The following is an 18,668-nucleotide window of genomic DNA, read 5'->3' as shown; positions in this document are numbered from 1 at the left end:
GGCTTCTTCAATATAATACAATTTAAAATATATACTTCACATGTTTGGTTATGTCATAAAATTAAAATATACATTTTTAAGTAAGCTCCAAGTCCAATGTGGGGCTTGAACTCAACAACCTCAAGATCAAGAGTCTTATGCCCCACCAACTAAGCCAGCCAGGTGCCCCAAAATTAATATTTCTGTAATATCAGTTATGATATTCAGTAAGTGAAAGTTATTGAGACATGTTTTATATTCATTAAATTATTTACTCATATATGCAAGTACAACACTTTGTGTCTCAGGAGGTTATGATGAAATGGCAGAAATGTGAATCAGAATGCCTTAACAGTGTCTTTTTGCTCTCTAGTGAATTCTATCACTTTAGTAAAGATATATCACTTGTAAACTGTGTGTGTGTGCATTTATGTTGCTTGAAATACTGAAAACATACTTAAGTCTCTTGTATTTATAACAGGATCTATTTAAACCATTTAAGATTAGAAACAGCTAAAGGGTATATATAAGCCTTAGAAGTGTCAGATGTTTGGATGCCACCTACTTCAATTAAAAAGTCATTTGCTTGCATCAAAGTTGCCAATTATCATCACAATTCATGATATTTCTAGGAAATATACCTAACAGAAATAACAGCTGTACTCCAGCATCCCTAGTATTGATCTTAGTGACAGTATGTTTCTTAACAAGTTTTTTACTTGTCTAGGAATAGACATTTCAAAATATGGATATAAATCAGTTTCTCCAATTAAGATAAAAATCAAAGAAAACCATTCTGGGAACTCAAATGGCTTGCTACTGGAAAATTAATTTTGTTCATTTCATGGTTATGAGATTTTCAACTGAATTATATTTTTTGTCAATATCAAAATATCAATATCAAAATCATTTGAAGTGTCTGTATCATGGTATTAGTACGGCATTTTTCATTGTGACCTTCCCATCACTAACTAAAGGAGTCTGGAAAGATTGAATTTTAAAGTATGCCCTTTCTTTAGTCAGGTAACAATACACAGACAGGATAGCTCTACTTTTTGAGCCATACTAAGAGAGGGAGAAGAGTGATCTTTTCTCCATCCTTTTTGTTTATTTCACAGACAAGGAGATCCTAACTAATTACAGTGATCAAAAAGCTTTGGAAATTTTGCAAATTTACTCCATTCCTCATCTCCAGTCTAAGCACCACATTTTAGCCAGAGCCTTCTGTCTAACATACACACCTGGTCATGTCAATCTCTTGTTTTGGCAATAGTTCTTCAGTAATTCCCCTACCATACAAATATATACTCCCACTGTATTCAAATCTATATTCTTTAATATAGTGCATTCGTTTCCTAGGGCTGCCATAATAAAGTAGCACAAACTGGATGGCTGTCTCACTGCTCTGGGGGTTAGAAGCCCCAAATCAAAGTGTTGGCAGGGCCATACTGTCCCTAAAGTTTTTAGAAAATGATGCTTCCTTGTCTCTTCCAACTTCTCATAGCCCCGGGTGTTCCCTGGCTTGTGGTAGGATAATTCCAATTTCTGCTTTCATCTTCACATGGCCATCCTCTCTCTGTGTGTTTCCACTTAGTCTTCTCTCTGTGCATGTATGTGTCCAATTTCCCTCTTCTTTTAATGACAACAATCATCTTGGATTAAGATCTCACCTTACTCCAGTTTTCAAATGCATAACCTCATTTCCAAATAAGGTCACATTTCGAGGTACCGGGGATTAGGACTACAACATAGCTTTTGAGGGGGAAGATACAATTCAACCCATGCCCTCCAAACCATTCACAGCCTGGCTTTAAACCATCAGGCAGCTCCATCTTCCGTCGTTCTCTTTGTTTACCATACACACTTGCTGTAAGAAATTACTCCCACTTCAGACCACAACAAATACTCTCATGACTCTAGTACTCTTCTCATTGCTAGAACATTCTTTTGCCTTGTCTCCCCAGCAAATTCCTAGTTGACTCATTACTACCTCAAGCATTGCTTTCTTGGTGAATTATTTCCCGACTTCTTCAGGCAAATTGGCAATTTTCTCTCCACTTTTTCTCCACCCATTGCAACCTGGATTGATACAGACTGTGTTACATTGGATTCTCATCGTGTCTTGGTAGGCCTGTCTTCCCACTAAAATGCAAAGTCTTGAAAGGCAGTGCCCATGCCTTTCCATCTCATTCCTGGCAGAATGCCAAGTCCACAGGTGACATTAATAAACTTATTAAACAAATAAGATAGGAGGCGCTGTCCTCCACATTTTGGAGTACAAGAATGATGAGAGAAGCCCAGAAACAACATCTTATGCCTGAGGGAGGTTCAAATCCCATTCTGTCTTCTTTCTGTCTACCCAACAGAGGGATCACACCAAGTCCTCCTCACAGTGCAAGAATCAGTCATAGGAAATGCCTTGACATGGGTTAAGGTTTTCCAAGCTGGTGGCCAGCCACAGTGACTTAAAGACCAGCAACAGATGTCCACAGTTTCCAGATTGATGCCTTTTCGAGGTGGTTCTGTGTAGTTTCTGTTCACCTACTGATTGCCAAAAGTAGAGCTGACCTTTGCTGGCTGATAGAAGTTGGCTTTGCATGAAACATATGACATATACTGACTGCACTGAGAACTAGAAACAAAATCCATGTTTTTCCCCTAAATATTTATCATGTAAAGAATGTTTCTTTTCTCTTTTAAAGGAGAAGTGTTAGTTTTCAAAAGAACTATCTCCACAGGATGAGTTGGTAAGTTTAAGTTCTAATATTCAGAGAATTATAGGGCAGATTTTACTGGAGATAGGACCAATATGATTTCTTTCAATAGCTTGTAAGGAGATATTTCATTTCAATGAATGTTTTGCAGGAAAGCTCACAGGCTTACTTACAAGGCTAGAATCAGAGGCTGAGTTGGTACAAGGGGAAATTCAAATAATCAGTTTCCCATATGCATAAAATCAGGATAAGTACTTCATAGGAAAGCTGTTAGGGTAAAATAATTTATGTTAAAAGGTGCTCAAGCCTTGGAAAAGAATGTTATATGAATCAATAATAGATCATTATCATCATTAGGAGGTATGTTGACATACCTTATGCATTTCTTCACAAAGGAGAAAGTATTTTATGAAGAGGTTTGTAGTCTGTATGTATCAAAATTTTTGCAAGATGTTTTTCTGATAACGTCCAATTAAACATTTATTCTGCCTGCCATTAATCCCTCTTGGTTTTTAGGGGTATGAATTCTGACATTTTTATCCTGATACTTGTCAATCCAAGGAGATGGCCCCTAAAGTGTGTAAACCTATATAGAGTTTAGTCTTGTCATCCATTCAACAGACACTTCTAAGCCTCTTTCTTCCAGGCTGTATGCTAGTGCCAGCAGTAGGCCTGGCCTCTGCCTTCTAGGTAACCAAAGCAAATAAACAAATAAATGATATGTCCAAGCACAGTAAGAAGACCAAAATGACCAGGTCAGAGAAAAGAGGAGACCAATACAGATATGCAAAGGCCAGAGATGTTCAGGGGAACACTCCCATATTCTGGGCATAGGAAAGAGTATGGAGTTTGTTTTAAGTACATTTGCAAATCCACAGTTAAATTATCCCCAACTGTAAGTGAAAGCAGAACTGAATTCCCCTGTAGAAATTTCCCCTAGTTGGTGGCAAAGGATAAATAGCATATTCAAATATCATTATAACATGTGACAATGAAAGAACATCAGGTTAAACTAGCAAGGACATCATGCACGGGCTTTGGAAATCAGAGGCTAAACATGTTACCAGGAAGTTGGGTCACACTGTGACCACAGCCCAGAATGAGGGCTGGGGGGCTTGAATCCTTAGAGATTTCATGTGTTTCTACCTTGGTATTTGAAGGAGAAAGAATGAAACTAGGTTTGTTAAGACCTTCTTTGTGTCAGGAATTTTATACATGTTTTCTGATTTAAACTTAACAACTTTCAAGAGGAAATATTTTCCCCTTTCACCAAAGAGGAAATTGAAACTTTGAGAAGTCAAATGTAAGGCCCCAGTTATATAGCTTGTCTGAAATTCAGATCTATGTCAGTTCTCCAAAGGACAAATGTTTTCATCACATCACAGGGCCTCCAAGGATGGGTGGCATGAGGAAAAGCAGACCTCAAGGCAGGCTTGCCCAACAGAGGACTAGTCACCAGAATGCGTAATTGCTGTAAGGGCCACTTTGGGTGGTTAGAATTCTGTGCCTTTGAAAATAAACAGAGAATCCAATATTCTATCCAAATAACTATTGGTTTTCAGTTAATTATTTATTTTTCTTAGCAATAGGGCACAGATGTTAACTTGGCTATCTGGTTCACTGTACTACACAGATCAACAAAGAAAACCAGACTTCTTTCATTTCTCAAAAGAATAGCTGAAACGTTATGGAAATTTTTCTTGATAGAAAGGAAAATACAATTGAGTTATGGGTAACACACTTGTAGAGTCCTGAAATGATCACTTAATTTTTCCCTTCCCAGAAATGACAAATACAGATGCTTTAAAATTAGAATGCTGGGTGGGGGGCAGGGGGAGGGATTCTAAAGAGTTGTGCCTCACTCCACATACTTTATGTGGAAACCTTACTTTGTGTGTGTTGGGTCAGGGAGGACAATGTCTATCTATTTACAATGTACCTGATCTCCTAAGAGGCTCTTCCATTATCCTTTTTTTAAGAAGGAAAGAAGGAATTCCAACAAGTGAACATATACATGTATATATTCATCCATATCACATATATACACACACATAAATGTATACATATATATGCACATAAATATGCATATGTATGTGATGTGTGTATATGTATATATATGACACTATGAAATTTGATTTTGCTGTGGTAAACATTTTTACTTTAGCAACATTTTAAAAGCAATACCACAATCATATTTTATTTACTTCTTTTGTAATTAAACTAATATGCAAGTAAAGTATGTCTAATTGCATATCATAGTTAAACTAATTATACTGTAACCAATGAGGGGATGAAGATCACATAAAGGATTTTGATTATTTAAATAGATAGGGTATTCAGTTACTGTCTCCTATAGCTTTATAGTTCTAGTGTAGTTTCAAATGGTAAGGTCTGAAAAACTGGTCACTCTTGAATTTGCTGCAAATTTTTCTGATGAGTGAAGGTACAAAGGAAATAGAAATGATTTTGTTCTTTCCGTTTAAGAATAGCTTTTCTGAGGAAAGGAACTCACATATATCTCTGCAGCAATATTTTATTAATTGCATTTTTCTTCAGTAGGTAAAGACAGGAAACCATGGTCTATTGATCAGAACAGTCTACCTTCCTCTTGTGCTTCTGAGGAAAGAAGTATGAATTAAGCAGAGGATTTTAATAGTACATAGGAAGTACTTTTTACATGTGCTCAGATAAAAATTAATTAAAATATACTTTTGTGCAAAGTTAGTTCAATTTGTTTGGTCAGTATTGTACTATGGACAGAATTGCCTTTCAGCCTAATGAGGTATGATTCAGGTGATACTGAATTATACTCTTAGTTGAAAAATTACTTTGAAGATTTTTAATGAAATGTAAGTTTTTTTATTTTTATATTGTCTATAAAGAATTAAAAGGCAAACTATTTCACAAGATACAGTATTTCTGTGATCATGAAAAGAATCTGAAAATGTCTAGAGAGCCAAATACTTAAATGGGAGAATAGACTTGCCTGGAAAAGCTTCATGTTTGTGGCCTGGCTTCTTTCTACCATGTCATGCCAGTAGTCAAATCCTATGTCAATCTTAAAAACTATAAGGTAGAAGTAGTAGTGGCAGGGATCTGTTTTTTGTTATTAGATGTTTGTTCCATATAATTAGTAGCTTAGCAAATAAGATAAAGAGACGCAAATGTTTTAAAGGACAGAAATGAGAATCAAAGATGATAAAAATGTGAAGAAACACAGTTGACAAAACTAGACTTTGCTTAAATAGGTTGTATTATCTGTATACATTCACTAAAAAGATGAAAACCCACATCAACACTTGGTAAAAAGATGCGAGGAAGGATGCCTGGGTGGCTCAGTCTGCCTTTGGCTCAGGTCCTGATCCTGGGATCCTGGGATCGAGTCCTGCATTGGGCTCCCCACAGGGAGCCTGTTTCTCCCTCTGCCTATGTCTCTGCCTCTGTCTCTGTGTCCCTCATGAATGAATAAATAAAATATTTTCAAAAAATAAAAAGATGAGAGGAGAGATGCCAGCTAGTGTCAGGGACAATGGAATGTGGAGGAAGGATTGGAGCAAGTGGCAGTCTCAGGACCTGAAGAAAAGCATGCTGCAGTGCAGTGAGTCAGTGTGCACCAAAGATTCTCTGAGAGCTTCAGCATTTGAAAACTTCAGGAAAGCTACTTCCTCTCCCCCACAGCCCTCCCAGGACAGGATTACTCTACCTGTGAACCTGAATGATCTCAGAGAATAGAACTCCAGAAACTGCCCTTGCGGGTTTTCTGCAGCAAAGGCTTCTTTGTTGCCTGATCACCTAATAAAGCCACCCATTCACAGGGTTTCTAGTGAGGATTTTCATACCATGCTCTTTGGGATGTACCAACAGCCAAAGATAGCTAGACATTTGAAGAAAGCCTCAAAGATGAAAGAGATCAAAGCAAATGAAGTAAGAAATCAGAGAAAAACAAAGACAATGAAACGGACAGAAGGAAAAGAAAATTAATGATAATTAATAACCTCAGAAAGAGAACATAGTCCATGTATATATTTAGTTCTTAGTGTCTAGATCATGCCAGACATGTTTTTACTAATTTTATAATAATATCTTACTTAATCATCATAGTATTCCTTTTGAGGTATGCACTATTATCATGTCCATTTTATAAAAAGGCCAAGTAACTTGCCAAGAGCATCTTGCTAAATAGCAGAGCCAGGATTTGAACTCAGGTAGTCTACAAGTGCATCTTCTTACCTAGTATATTTTACCCCCTTACCAAGAATTAATAACAGAATGTTTTTCAAGACTTTATTTCTTTCTTTCAAGATTTTATTTATTTATTTGACAGAGAGAAAGCACAAACAGAGGGAGAGGGAGAAGCAGGCTCCCTACTGAGCAGGGAGCCTGAAGTGGGGCTCAATCCCAGGACCCTGGGATCAGGACCTGAGCTGAAGGCAGATGGCCAACCAACTGAGCCAACCAGGCACCCAAGTCCCACTTTCTTTAGTTAGTTTTAATAATATACTATTATTAAAATATACCTCTGAAATAAAACCTCAAAATAAGACCTCAAAAATAACCTATATCTATCAATGCTGCATCCCCTCCCCTGAGTGAATCATTATACTAAATGCTGTGTTCTTTACTCTTTCCTTTTTCAAACTGTGTATATGTGCTTTTTGTTTTTGTTTTTGGGGTCTTTGTTTGTTTTTTAAGAGCATCATGCTACATGTAATTCTTTTTGGAATGTTTCTTTTCACTTAATAGTTTTATTAATTATTATTTTTAAGATTTCCCATATTTTTAATGACAGTTGATTTCATTTTTACTGCTTTATTAAAAATAAAACTACAGAATGTTGTGAAAAAGGAATCAGAACTTTTGCAAAATAAAATATTATAATTAAAAATGATTATTAGTTCCTTAGTAGAAAAAGTAATGGAATTTCCTAGAAAGTAAAAAACAAACAAACAAACAAAAAACAACAACAACACGAAAATGAAAAAGAAATAGAAAACAGAGAAGTATAAAACAATGAGAGTATCCATCCAGGATGTCTAAAATGGACTGATTAGATTTCCAGAAAGAACAGAAAAAAAGAGATGAAGAATTTATTAAAGAAACACAGACCAGAAAGTTGCATGTTTCCTTTTTGAAAAAGCTACTGAATAAATGTACAGAGAATGTAAAAATAAGCCATATCAAGGCACATAATATGAGATTTTAGGACATATGAAGGATAAATGTGAAATGTAGAGGAAGACAAAGAGTTTCTATACAATAAACCAAGAATCACAATGGCATTACACTTCTCAATAACAACTGTAGAATTTAAAGAATAAGAGAGAGACCTTATTAATTCTAAGGAAAAAAATGAGGCTAGAATTCTATTTCCAGTCAAAATAGCATTCACATGTGAAGGATCTAGAACACTTCCACTTAGGAAGTGTATCTCTGCAGATGAGACATAGACATTAAAGATGTGAGACTCAGGCTACAGAGTATCCAAATCAAGAGAGGATTGAGAAGTTCCATTTCAGCTTCAGCCTTGTATACTTAGAGAATAACCAGACCACCTTGGAACAGAGGAAAGAATAAACCCGAAATATTTAAGCATTGAAGTTACAAGTATGATCTATATTTAAACATCAAAAACTCATCAGCCTAATTTAGAATCGAGTCCCAAATCAGGCTTCCTGCATGGAGCCTGCTTCTCCCTCTGCCTGTGTCTCTGTCTCTCTCTCTCTCTGTGTCTCCATGATAAATAAATAAAATCTTTAAAAAAATAATACTTTATCAAAAGCCATCATCAGGGCACTACGGAACCTAGGGAATTTGACAAAATCTGGACAAGTCGAATTTGCGCTCCTACTCTGATTTTTATAAGCATGAGATTATTATTAAAGATAGCATTGAGGGGCTCTTAACTCTTCTTAGAGTCACAACAGGTAGCTTGGGTTAAACAGGGAAATGAAGTGGTATCAGATGCCCCTGTGGTTCTGAGTCTTAAAGAGGGTTCTAGATGTTTTGCATCTAGATGTTTTGCATCTAGAACCCTCTTTAAGGTTTCAAATTCTTTTACACACATAATGTTTAAACACTGTCTCCAACTAGTAGCTAAGCATTACTCTTCTTTCAGCCTTTACCATTTAGAACCTAATCCCCAAATAAATCACTTCTCTTTTACAGCAGGTCTTTAAATACACCAAGGTATAACTATGATAGAGAATGATGATTATGAGCTGAGGCTTTGTATTGAATGTATTGAGTGAATTCTATCACTTCCTACCTGTGCAAACTAGAACACTTTACCTAACTTCACCTTATTATTGAGGATGGTAACATTAGAGCAGCTCATGGAGATTTTCTAAGGATTACATGGGAATTATGGGTAAAGGACTAAGCATAATGCTAAGTGTATAATAAGCACTCAAAATTGATACTCATTAGTATTACCAACTTTGAGAATAAGATTACTTCATTAATATTGTAATTCTGAATCATAAATAAATAAAACTTTATTTTATTACTTGTGGCAACCACCTAGAAAGTATATATTTATAATTTATTGAATAATCTGAATAATTTGCACTTATTTTGAATTTAGTTCCCCTAATTATTTTTGTCACTTTGGAACTGGTACACCTAATTTTTGTTTACTAAGTATTCTCTTATATTGTTTTCCAACATCTCACCAGGCAAAGATATGATCTAAGACATTCTTTGTCTCTTTCAAGGCAGTTTCTTACTGTATGATTCTTTAGGTTCCCCATTTATCTTAGACCACTCGTCCTTTTTATTTATCTCAATTCTCTATTTATTCTACAATTAAGATAATGAGATAATTTTCTTGATTATCTTTTGGGAAATTTAAAATATGAAATAGTATCACAGGCCACAAGACTCTCTCTCAAGAGGCTTCCTAAGGTATCTAAGGCCTGACCAGCAGCCCTTCTCTCTCAGAAGGATAGTTTTGAGGATATCAAGAGTGGATCCTTTCTTGGGACATACTCCAATTAAGCACCATGGCAATTCATTAATTTATAGTAAGAAATACAAGTGTAGATTTTCAGGTACTTGATGTCCACTTGAACAATGCATTTGCCTCTTGTAGACAGACCTACCCAAGGAACCAAATCATCATTAGAACGTTACTCACTGAGCTTAAAATCAAAATAAAGAGAAGCAGTTAGACAAATATATTGTTTACTGAAATTCAACTAAACTTGCTTGATGCATCCATCTCCGTATGATGGATTATCTTGTAAGAGAATTAAGATACTCGAAGTTCACTGAAGCTCTACCAAATATTTGCATCTGTTACACTCCTTTCTCTATGTGAAGCAAAATGAGTAAGATTTCTTCTCACCTTCCTAATTGGTTTGGTCTTCACCCTATCACTGTTAATAAATGTATGAGAACTCTGTTACAAAACTCAGGTAAAGCATCATATCACAAGGAGAAATTAATAGGTGAAAAATTAATTTCTAATAAAGACTTGATATGAGTTCCTGGAAGAATATAATCCTTGTGATATGTATGCTTAATTTCAGGCCTCATTGGGAAAAACAAACCTCTATACCTCCCATCATCTTAACAGCTCCTGTTAGTAGGACCAGAACTTTCTCTTTTCCCAGTTACCTCCTCAACAACTTTTCTTCATTCCGTAAAGCAGATCCCTGGGCAAAGCAGAAAAGTCACTGTAAGGATTTTTAATTAATAAGACATTAGGAGAGATTTCAAGAGCTTAGGGAAGGGGGTGGGTCCCTTACAGAAAAGGGTTAGTAAATAGGGACTCCAGAGATGGAATGGATAAATGACCTCAGAGAGTGAAGAAATGGAAGAGATTTACAGAGAATCACCATTCCTCTCCCCATCCCCACCACCTTCATCCCCACTGTAGGTCTGGGGGATATCCATACCACCATTTCTCTGTAAACACCCAAGTCTAAACAAGGAGGAGGTGTTTTATCCATTATATTGCAAGAATAAGCTAAATATCTGGGGAGTACAACACTCAATATGTTTTATATGGCCAAAATGACTTTGAAACTACCAACAGAATTATTGAGGAAAGAACTGCAAGAACTTCATCAGATCGATATTTGTATTTGCTTCAAGAAATCCTGAGTAGAGTTAGGATTTGTAGGATAGTCTCCACTTCCAGCAACCATAAACAGACAAGAACACAGCAGCCCCACTGGGTTTCTTTCTATAAATTTCCCTTCTCTATTCTATAGAGAGAAACCTGCTTGAGGAGCCAGAAAGAAAAACCAAACTATCAAGTTTAACTTGTTTTTATGATTGACTCTTTCTTTTCTTTATCACAAGTGACAAAATTCTGTAGATGCAGATGAAATGCAATCCATTTTTTCTATAAGATAATCTATCTTACATTAAATGTTAATTTCAGAGTTGTACTTCACAATGACAATCTTATGTCTCTTATTTTTCAAGTTCTCAGAAGATATTTCTCTGTTGTCCTTCTCCAACAATGCATTTGAGGTATAGTCAGGAGTATTTTAAGTCATAGTTACTAAAACAGCTTTTGGTCATAGTCACCCCAATAATACACAGAAGCATTAGATTTGCTGTGACAAAGTCCAGGTATTTGAGGTGTACCCATTAAGGTGGTGTGGGGATTATGGTCCCATTTTAAAAGATTGGATTTAAAAACACCCCCTTCTATTGAACAAATGTAAGTGTCTGAAGTATATACTACGATTAATCAAAAAAATTGTAGTATCAGTCCTCAACCTGAGGACTTTGCCAGGAAGCAAAGAAAAATGGAGGTCCTCAGGCAATAAAGAAATCAGAATCTTTCACCTATACTTTTCTGATTTGAAATTGATAATTCATGTATTAGCAGTCCACTAATAAATATTTGTTGAATCGTTAAGACAACTCTTTAATGCTTACTTCATTTTCTCCTAAAATATACCCCAAAAGCTATTTGATTGCAGTTTCTTTAAAAATTTGACTCACTCTCTGTGACGCAGAAATAGTGACCTAAATATAAGCCACAAAGTCCCAAGTTTCACCCTGCCCAGGTTCTAAGACCATTAAGGTAATTTGTGAAAACAAAGCACACAGACTGTTGTTTTGCAATTTCCCTGCTTCAGAACATGTCTTAAGCAACATGTGGGTTAGTGGTTTAATCATGATAGGGAGTTAGGTGTGTTCAATACTAACTCTTTATCCCATTCTTGTCCTACCTTTGACTTTTGAATTTGCTGGGTCATTTTGATTACTCATTAAATATCCTAGTGGCCCTAAGATTCCATAACACAGTAGATAATTGATTAAAAAAACAGAAGCAAAAGAAAAAACACTTGCTGCTACCTTACCACCTAAGATTTTTTTGAAGACCAAGTCATTTAACATAGATTGTGATAGGACTTCACATGTCTTTTAATATCTCCAGAAAATATTTTTCCTGGGTAGTAGAGAAGGTTAGAAAATTGCTTTTCCCATCTGTAGTTCTGAAGGAAAAGATTCCAATTTTACTGCAATTTTAAAATATTTCTTAGTGTTAATGATGGTAGAGTGCCTAGAGATCATAAATTGAGATTTTATGCAAATTGCTAGAGTGTAACACTTCTTAAAACTGCAGATGGTCTAGTCCACATGTGTCACCATGAATGTGAATGTTCTCTATTCTTTTATATCATTGTAGAAACATAATTTATAGCAAACACCACCCCAACCTATTTGAAATTTCATACTTCTTTAAGATCAACAAACATTTCTTGTCATTAAACATTATTTAAATGCTAAGTCATATAATAAGTATGCTTTTTATTGATATTTCCTTTTATTCTCACCAGAACTCTATTACTATAGTAAGTGCAGGTACTATCATTCTTATGTTGTTGATCAAACTCCGGAATTGAATTAAATTTCTATTCACAGGTAAAGAAAGGGAGGCACTGAGGGTGTAAATGTTTCAGAAGAAATATATTTTTTCATGACTTTCAATTCCTGAAAAAATGAAACAAAAATATACTTAGGTCACTGCCTAAACCTAAGTCAGGCCTCTAGGGAATTACCCAACCTCAGAGCTCTCAGTGTTATTTTGAAAATACCAGTCTGATAATTCCTAAAAATATAATTGCTCTTAATATCTAGGAGAAGCAGCATATTAACCAGAATCTTAAGAGTATGTCTTTAATTCTATTATAGGACATAAACAATTTTTAAGTTGGTCAAGAGGCATGATATACTGTCAAACAGCACATAGCATGTAATTTAATATTCATTAAATGATTAGTGAAATTTGAACACTTAGAACTGGGCCTCAGGAAGGGGCAGCTCACAGGTATGAGGGAAGACTGAGAAATAAAGTCAGCTTGGTTTTTATCTAGAGAAGTTGCTCATTAAGAATATGGTGCCACTGCTTTTCAACCCAGGGATTTGATAAATGGAAATCTAGGTTGATTTTCTAACAAGCCTGTTTTAATAGAACTGGACTTTCAGACATTCCGCATGTCTTCCTTTGGTAAATCCCTAATTAACAAGAAAGCTTGAACTTTTTGCTTTTACTTTCTGGGTATCTCAGTTTTGACATTATAATAAAAATGCTAAACCCTTTAGTTTGATGAGAAAAGTCTCTCTCTAAGCCATATTAGCTCTATTCCAGGCCTATTAAATAGAGACTGGATGCTTCCTTTGAAGGTACCATTGATCCATTGGATCATCGCTAGACTAGCAATTATCAGTAGACAGCATTGCAGTCTGTAGCAGAAAAGACATCTAGTTAAGGCAGGGTTCTGTTTCATTGATTTTCATATTAATCAGGTCTTGACAACATAGTAATGTTTTAAAAAGTAACAATATGCGCAATCATTGAATCCTGAAGTCATATTCCTATTTATATGAATTTCATTCATACTGTTTTTTAAGTACATTGCATACATGCTTTAAGTAAGATTAATATTGTATAAAGTCTAGTTTATTGGGGTGCCTGGGTGACTTAGTCAGTTAAGGCTTCAGCTCAGGTCATGATCCCAGAGTCCTGGGATTAAGCCCCACATCGGGCTCCCTGCTTATCAGGGGCCTGCTTCTCCCTCTCCCCCTGCTTGTGCTCTCTCTGTCAAATAAATAAATAAAATCTTTTTTTAAAAAAGTAAGATTAGTATTGTATAAAGTCTAGTTTATTTCATCTCATAAAGTTTACTTAGAAGTATGAAACTGACTACCCTGAGTATTCTCTTCATTTTTTTAATATTAAAATACCCACATCTCAAGTTTTATTTCATTTATTGGCTCAGATATTTTCCTCCCTCTATCAGTGTGTTATACTAAAAAAAAAAAAAATCCTTATTTGAATCCTTATGGCACTAATGATAACTACAGGCATGTCCAAGTGTGAGATTTAGGAATCTACCTCATAGAAGATAGCAGATACAGAACAGGAGTTACCAAAGAATTACCATTTAAAAAAAAAAAAAAAAAAAAAAGAAAAAAAAAAAAAAAAACTTTACCCATGTAGATGTGAAGCCATATCCCGACCAAAGGAGGAAGTGGCAGGTCACTGGGCTCAAACTTATCTGCTGTACATCACAGACAGACACAGTGCTGACAGCCTTCAGTTGTTTCTGTAACAGAAAGTGCACTTGCTTGGAGCAGTCTGAGTTCAAAATGCTGAAGAGAAAACCATCCAATGTTTCAGAGAAGGAAAAACATCAAAAACCAAAGGTAAGGTAATTTTATACACAAACAAAACCAAATCATTTAATAGGATAAACACATACACACACGCACTGTTCTTCTCTTGTCAGTCATAAATCAATTCAACTCTAGGGCCGAATGCCTCATGGCAAGTCTGAAAAATGTTGAATTGCAAACGTAGGTGTTAAATAATATCTAGACAATTATTTTCTCTGTAATTTTACCATATAGTGTATATTTGATCATTTACATTTGTAACTGAAGTTTGAGCTCAGATCCAACTTCACGGAAATCAATTTGGTGGTCTCTATTTTAAAGATTGATATTATGAAACATTCTTGAACGTTTTTAATGACGATAAAGTTGTCAATGTCTATTTGACTGAATGCATTTTATCGGTCATGTGTTCAGCTCTCATAATACGTTTAATTATGAGGAAATTGTAAAATAGAGATGTTTATACTAAATATTTGCTTTTTTCATTTTTTGTATTAAAATATGATAGCTTGTTGAAAAGATTATTTTTCCTAACTCTCGCTTGAACTAACACTTCACTAGAGAGAGGATTGGATTATATTTTAGGAAGTATCAAAACCCCGTATATTGATAGATTTGCCAAATTGGTTCTATTTAGAATGTTAGGCTATTTTTGTCTTAACAATAATTGCCACTTTTTTAAAAAGTACAGCATGAGATAACAAAATTCAGATTCTACTGTAGAACTCTAAATTAGTTTCATTAATAAAGTGAAAGAAACTATGAAATACTGGGTTCAAAGCTTTTCTCCAATACTTGTACATTTCTTGAGTTCCCTAGATAAATAATATTTTTGATCTACTTGTGAATAAACTATAGCTGAGGTCAGGCGTCTTTTCAGAGGACTGACTTATTATCTATTATTGGTCTTTATTTGCTTGGTACCCATTTGGAGAGAAAGAATTTGGGAATTGATTGTGAACTCCTGAATTGATGTGGCATTGAACAATGGTCAATATTTTATAAGTCTTTGCAAGTTACTATACAACCTGTTTGAAGGAAAGTAAAAAATAAATGATTTCTGATCTTTAAAAACTTAGGCAGCCATCTTAGTTAAAAATACAGCTGGATAATGTATCATGATTTCTGTCTTTTCCCCTAATATAATAAAAATTCATAGCAACGTTTCCCAAACAGAAAAAAAATTCTAAAAGCATCATTTTTATGTTTAAGATTAATTTTATATAGAATTTACTCAATTAAAATGTAACTAATGTTGAGTTGACAATACTAGGTTTTAGGGAGATCGTAAAGGTTTTTAAAACTAAACGAGAATTCTCTAGCAATAAAAAGAATAGTTCAGCCACACTGTTATCATCAAAGAGACGAAGGCAGTATTTAAAACAAAGAAGAGAAATCCCCTTGTGGCTCAGTAGTTGAGCACCTGCCTTTGGCCCAGGGCATGATCCTGTAATCACAGGATTGAGTCCCACATCGGCATCTTGCATGGAGCCTGCTTCTCCTTCTGCCTATGTCTCTGCCTCTCTCTATCTGTGTCTCTCATGAATAAATAAGTAAAACTTAAAAAAAAAAATGAGGGACCTATTACTGAATTATCTAGTTTATGTTAACTCTTGTGTGTTATAGTTTAGGTGACCTAGTACCCAATTCAAATGGTGAATGCATAGTATACCTAATATCACCTCAGTTAAAAAATATGGAACTGTTCATTTGGAAAGGAAACCAATGGAGAAGGACTTTGTTATCAGTATTTTTAAGTAGGTCCTATAATTGTGAGAAAGTTCAAAACATTCATGGATATAAAATATAACAATAGATATTATGAGTCTACATACAAAATGATTATTCTCTTAAAGTCACAAGACTTATCAATAGCATGTCTGGTGACTCAAAAAAAATAATGAAAACACATGTTAAAATACAGTTTTACCATCTTTAATTGTATCATGAACATGTCATCTTTTTCACTCTTTATACCTATTTCTCCATTTTTGGTATGGGATCTTTCCTTCAGATAGCTCATAAATAGGACTCATATTTTTACTCATATTTGTTATATGGGATTCATAGTGTAAGTTAAGGGAGTAAGACCAAAAATGTATAAGAGAAACTAGGAAAGCCTTGGAAAGTTACTACAAAAGAAACCCATTATGTATACCGGAATGTTAATAAGTTCCAACAAGTTTAATTTGTGTCTCAGGACTCTCTGTGGTGTATATAAGTAAATTCCAAATTAATAAAGAAATTTGATGAATAGTGGCTAAGGACTCTACATTTAGATTAATCATTGAAAAATAGCTTTACTTGACATACACGCAAGGTTCTGTACTTTGCTTTTTGAAGTTTGTCTCTGCCTCCTCATCACTAGTACCCACTACTGATAGTGATTTTTTAAAATTTTAGGCATATCTAGGATTCAGATTTGAAAAGATATGACCTCATTACATTCTATAAATGCTTAAATTATAGGACATAATTTTCTGTGACTTTTTCTAACTGAAATGTTTTATTTTATTTTCTCTATTAATTGTGAGCTTTTTGTTTTTTGGTTTTTAATTTTTTTATTTTTTTTAATTGTGAGCTTTTTGTACACTAATTTATTCAATATTTCTAACAACTCTGTGAATCGCTCTTATTTAGCTACATAGATGGGAAGGCATAGAGGTTAATTAACTTGAGCAAAGATACACAGTCAGATGAAAAATAAAACTGTGTGATGTGACATACATATGTCAATTTCCAGTACTCCTGGTCTTCATTATTAATGCTGTCATTACTAGCATAGGGACTATAGTGTAGATATTACTCCTACTTCTGTCTTAATTACCAAATACATTTTTTTTAAGATTTTATTTATTCATTCATGTGAGGCAGAGACACAGGCAGAGGGAGAAGCAGGCTCCATGCAGGGAGCCTGATGTTGGACTGGATCCTGGGTCTCCAGGATCATGCCCTGGGCTGAAGGCGGCGCTAAACCGCTGAGCCACCGAGGCTGCCCTACCAAATACATTTTATGGAAACCAGGGAGAGCATATGTTTAAGAGCCTCCTTAGGTTGGAAAGGAATTTAGAAGTCCTCTATTCTTGTCTCTGATTAGGTACAAGAATTCCACCAACAAAATCCCTCCAGGTGTCCACTTCAGTGTAAATACTCAGAACTATAAAACAAAAACAGCTTTTAAAATGTTCAAATTGTCAAAAAAATCATGACCTAATATTGAGATTATTAAGTATAACCATATATCTCCCTCCTGCATCTAGCATACCACCTTCAATGTAGTAGGCCCCTGATAAATATTTATAAAGTGAATGGAGTTCCTTGTGTCTACTCTATGTATCCTGGTTCAAGTATGGACACTCATTAGCACAGTGTACTTTCATTTTTCTTGGCACTAAATCTGTTAGTGTGTACATCCAAAAGTTTGTATGTATGTATATAAATGCAACTGTAATTCATTTTTAAGTTTTATTTTAAGGACTGCAATATAACAAATGTTATATAAGAATCTCTAGAGATGCCCACCATTACATAACCATAGACCTTTGTTCCAGCTCAGGGAATATGGTAGACTTCAAAAATAAAAAAAGGAATAGATAAATGAAACTTTGGAACTGTAATTAGAACAACTTGGCCTTTATTCGGCTGGGATTAATGATCTGTGTTAATAAATTTTAACAGGATTTTTTTTTTTTTTTTAAAGTAAAGGAGATTCAAACACCACTGTTATTTTAAAGGGAAACACTGGAATAATGGCAGTTCTGTTCTGGAAATAGCATTTTTTTTTCTTTTATTTTTTAAATCTAAAATACATACTAAATGAGACACCATTAGTGTCACAGATGCTAATTTTCACTAGCAATGACTGAAGTGGCATTCTTTCCCATTTGCATTTGATCCTCGCAATGATGAGAGGTGATGAGTTGATTATGAGCTGTTTTCACTGCACTGCCCGCTGTGCAAATTTATGCTCCTAGACAAGGATGACACATAGTTGTGGCATTAAAGAGCTTTCTTCATTGCTTTTCCTATCAAAACTGCTGAGATACATTTTAACTCTTACCTAACCAGGTGTAAGAAAAGGGAAGAGATGTTTACATACATAGGTGCTTACTTAAGGCCAGACACTAACAAGTTACAAGACACTAACACCAGGGTTTATGACCTTCTCCCTGCAATTTACTTGAAAGAAAACAGTCCTATAGATGTGAAATATTTTGCTCAAGGTATCATAGCTAGTAAAAAAAAAAAAAAAAAAAGGAAAGAAGAAGAAGAAAATTTTTTTTGATTCAAGATTATAGAGGAGGGATGCCTGGGTGGCTTAGTGGTTGAGCG

At 34.9% G+C, this 18,668-nt stretch overlaps 1 protein-coding gene and 1 long non-coding RNA gene across 22 annotated transcripts in view; one reads left to right on the top strand and one right to left on the bottom strand.

The window, feature by feature from the left end:
* LOC102154431 overlaps window positions 1-18,668 on the bottom strand; it is a 355,562-nt gene that overhangs the window by 184,592 nt on the left and 152,302 nt on the right. For 13 of the 14 annotated variants that reach the window (XR_005382127.1, XR_005382128.1, XR_005382134.1 and 10 more), the window contains one exon: window positions 14,153-14,312. This is a non-coding gene — a long non-coding RNA (uncharacterized LOC102154431). Of the gene's footprint in view, window positions 1-12,471; window positions 12,651-14,152; window positions 14,313-18,668 lie in introns of those variants that run through there. The other variant, XR_005382124.1, reaches the window with a different exon arrangement.
* SAMSN1 (SAM domain, SH3 domain and nuclear localization signals 1) overlaps window positions 1-18,668 on the top strand; it is a 269,753-nt gene that overhangs the window by 207,721 nt on the left and 43,364 nt on the right. Inside the window, exon 1 of one of the 8 annotated variants that reach the window (XM_038581237.1) lies at window positions 14,186-14,366. The exons of the other annotated variants lie outside the window; for them this stretch is intronic. Within the exon in view, the coding sequence (XP_038437165.1) occupies window positions 14,310-14,366 (57 nt within the window). The 5' untranslated portion in view covers window positions 14,186-14,309. Of the gene's footprint in view, window positions 1-14,185; window positions 14,367-18,668 lie in introns of those variants that run through there. 8 annotated transcript variants of the gene reach the window in all.

The sequence above is a fragment of the Canis lupus genome, chromosome 31, assembly GCF_011100685.1.
Source record: "Canis lupus familiaris isolate Mischka breed German Shepherd chromosome 31, alternate assembly UU_Cfam_GSD_1.0, whole genome shotgun sequence".
NCBI lineage: Eukaryota > Metazoa > Chordata > Mammalia > Carnivora > Canidae > Canis > Canis lupus.
Note: the sequence above shows the minus strand (reverse complement) of the source record. Positions and strands in the feature narration are given on the sequence as shown.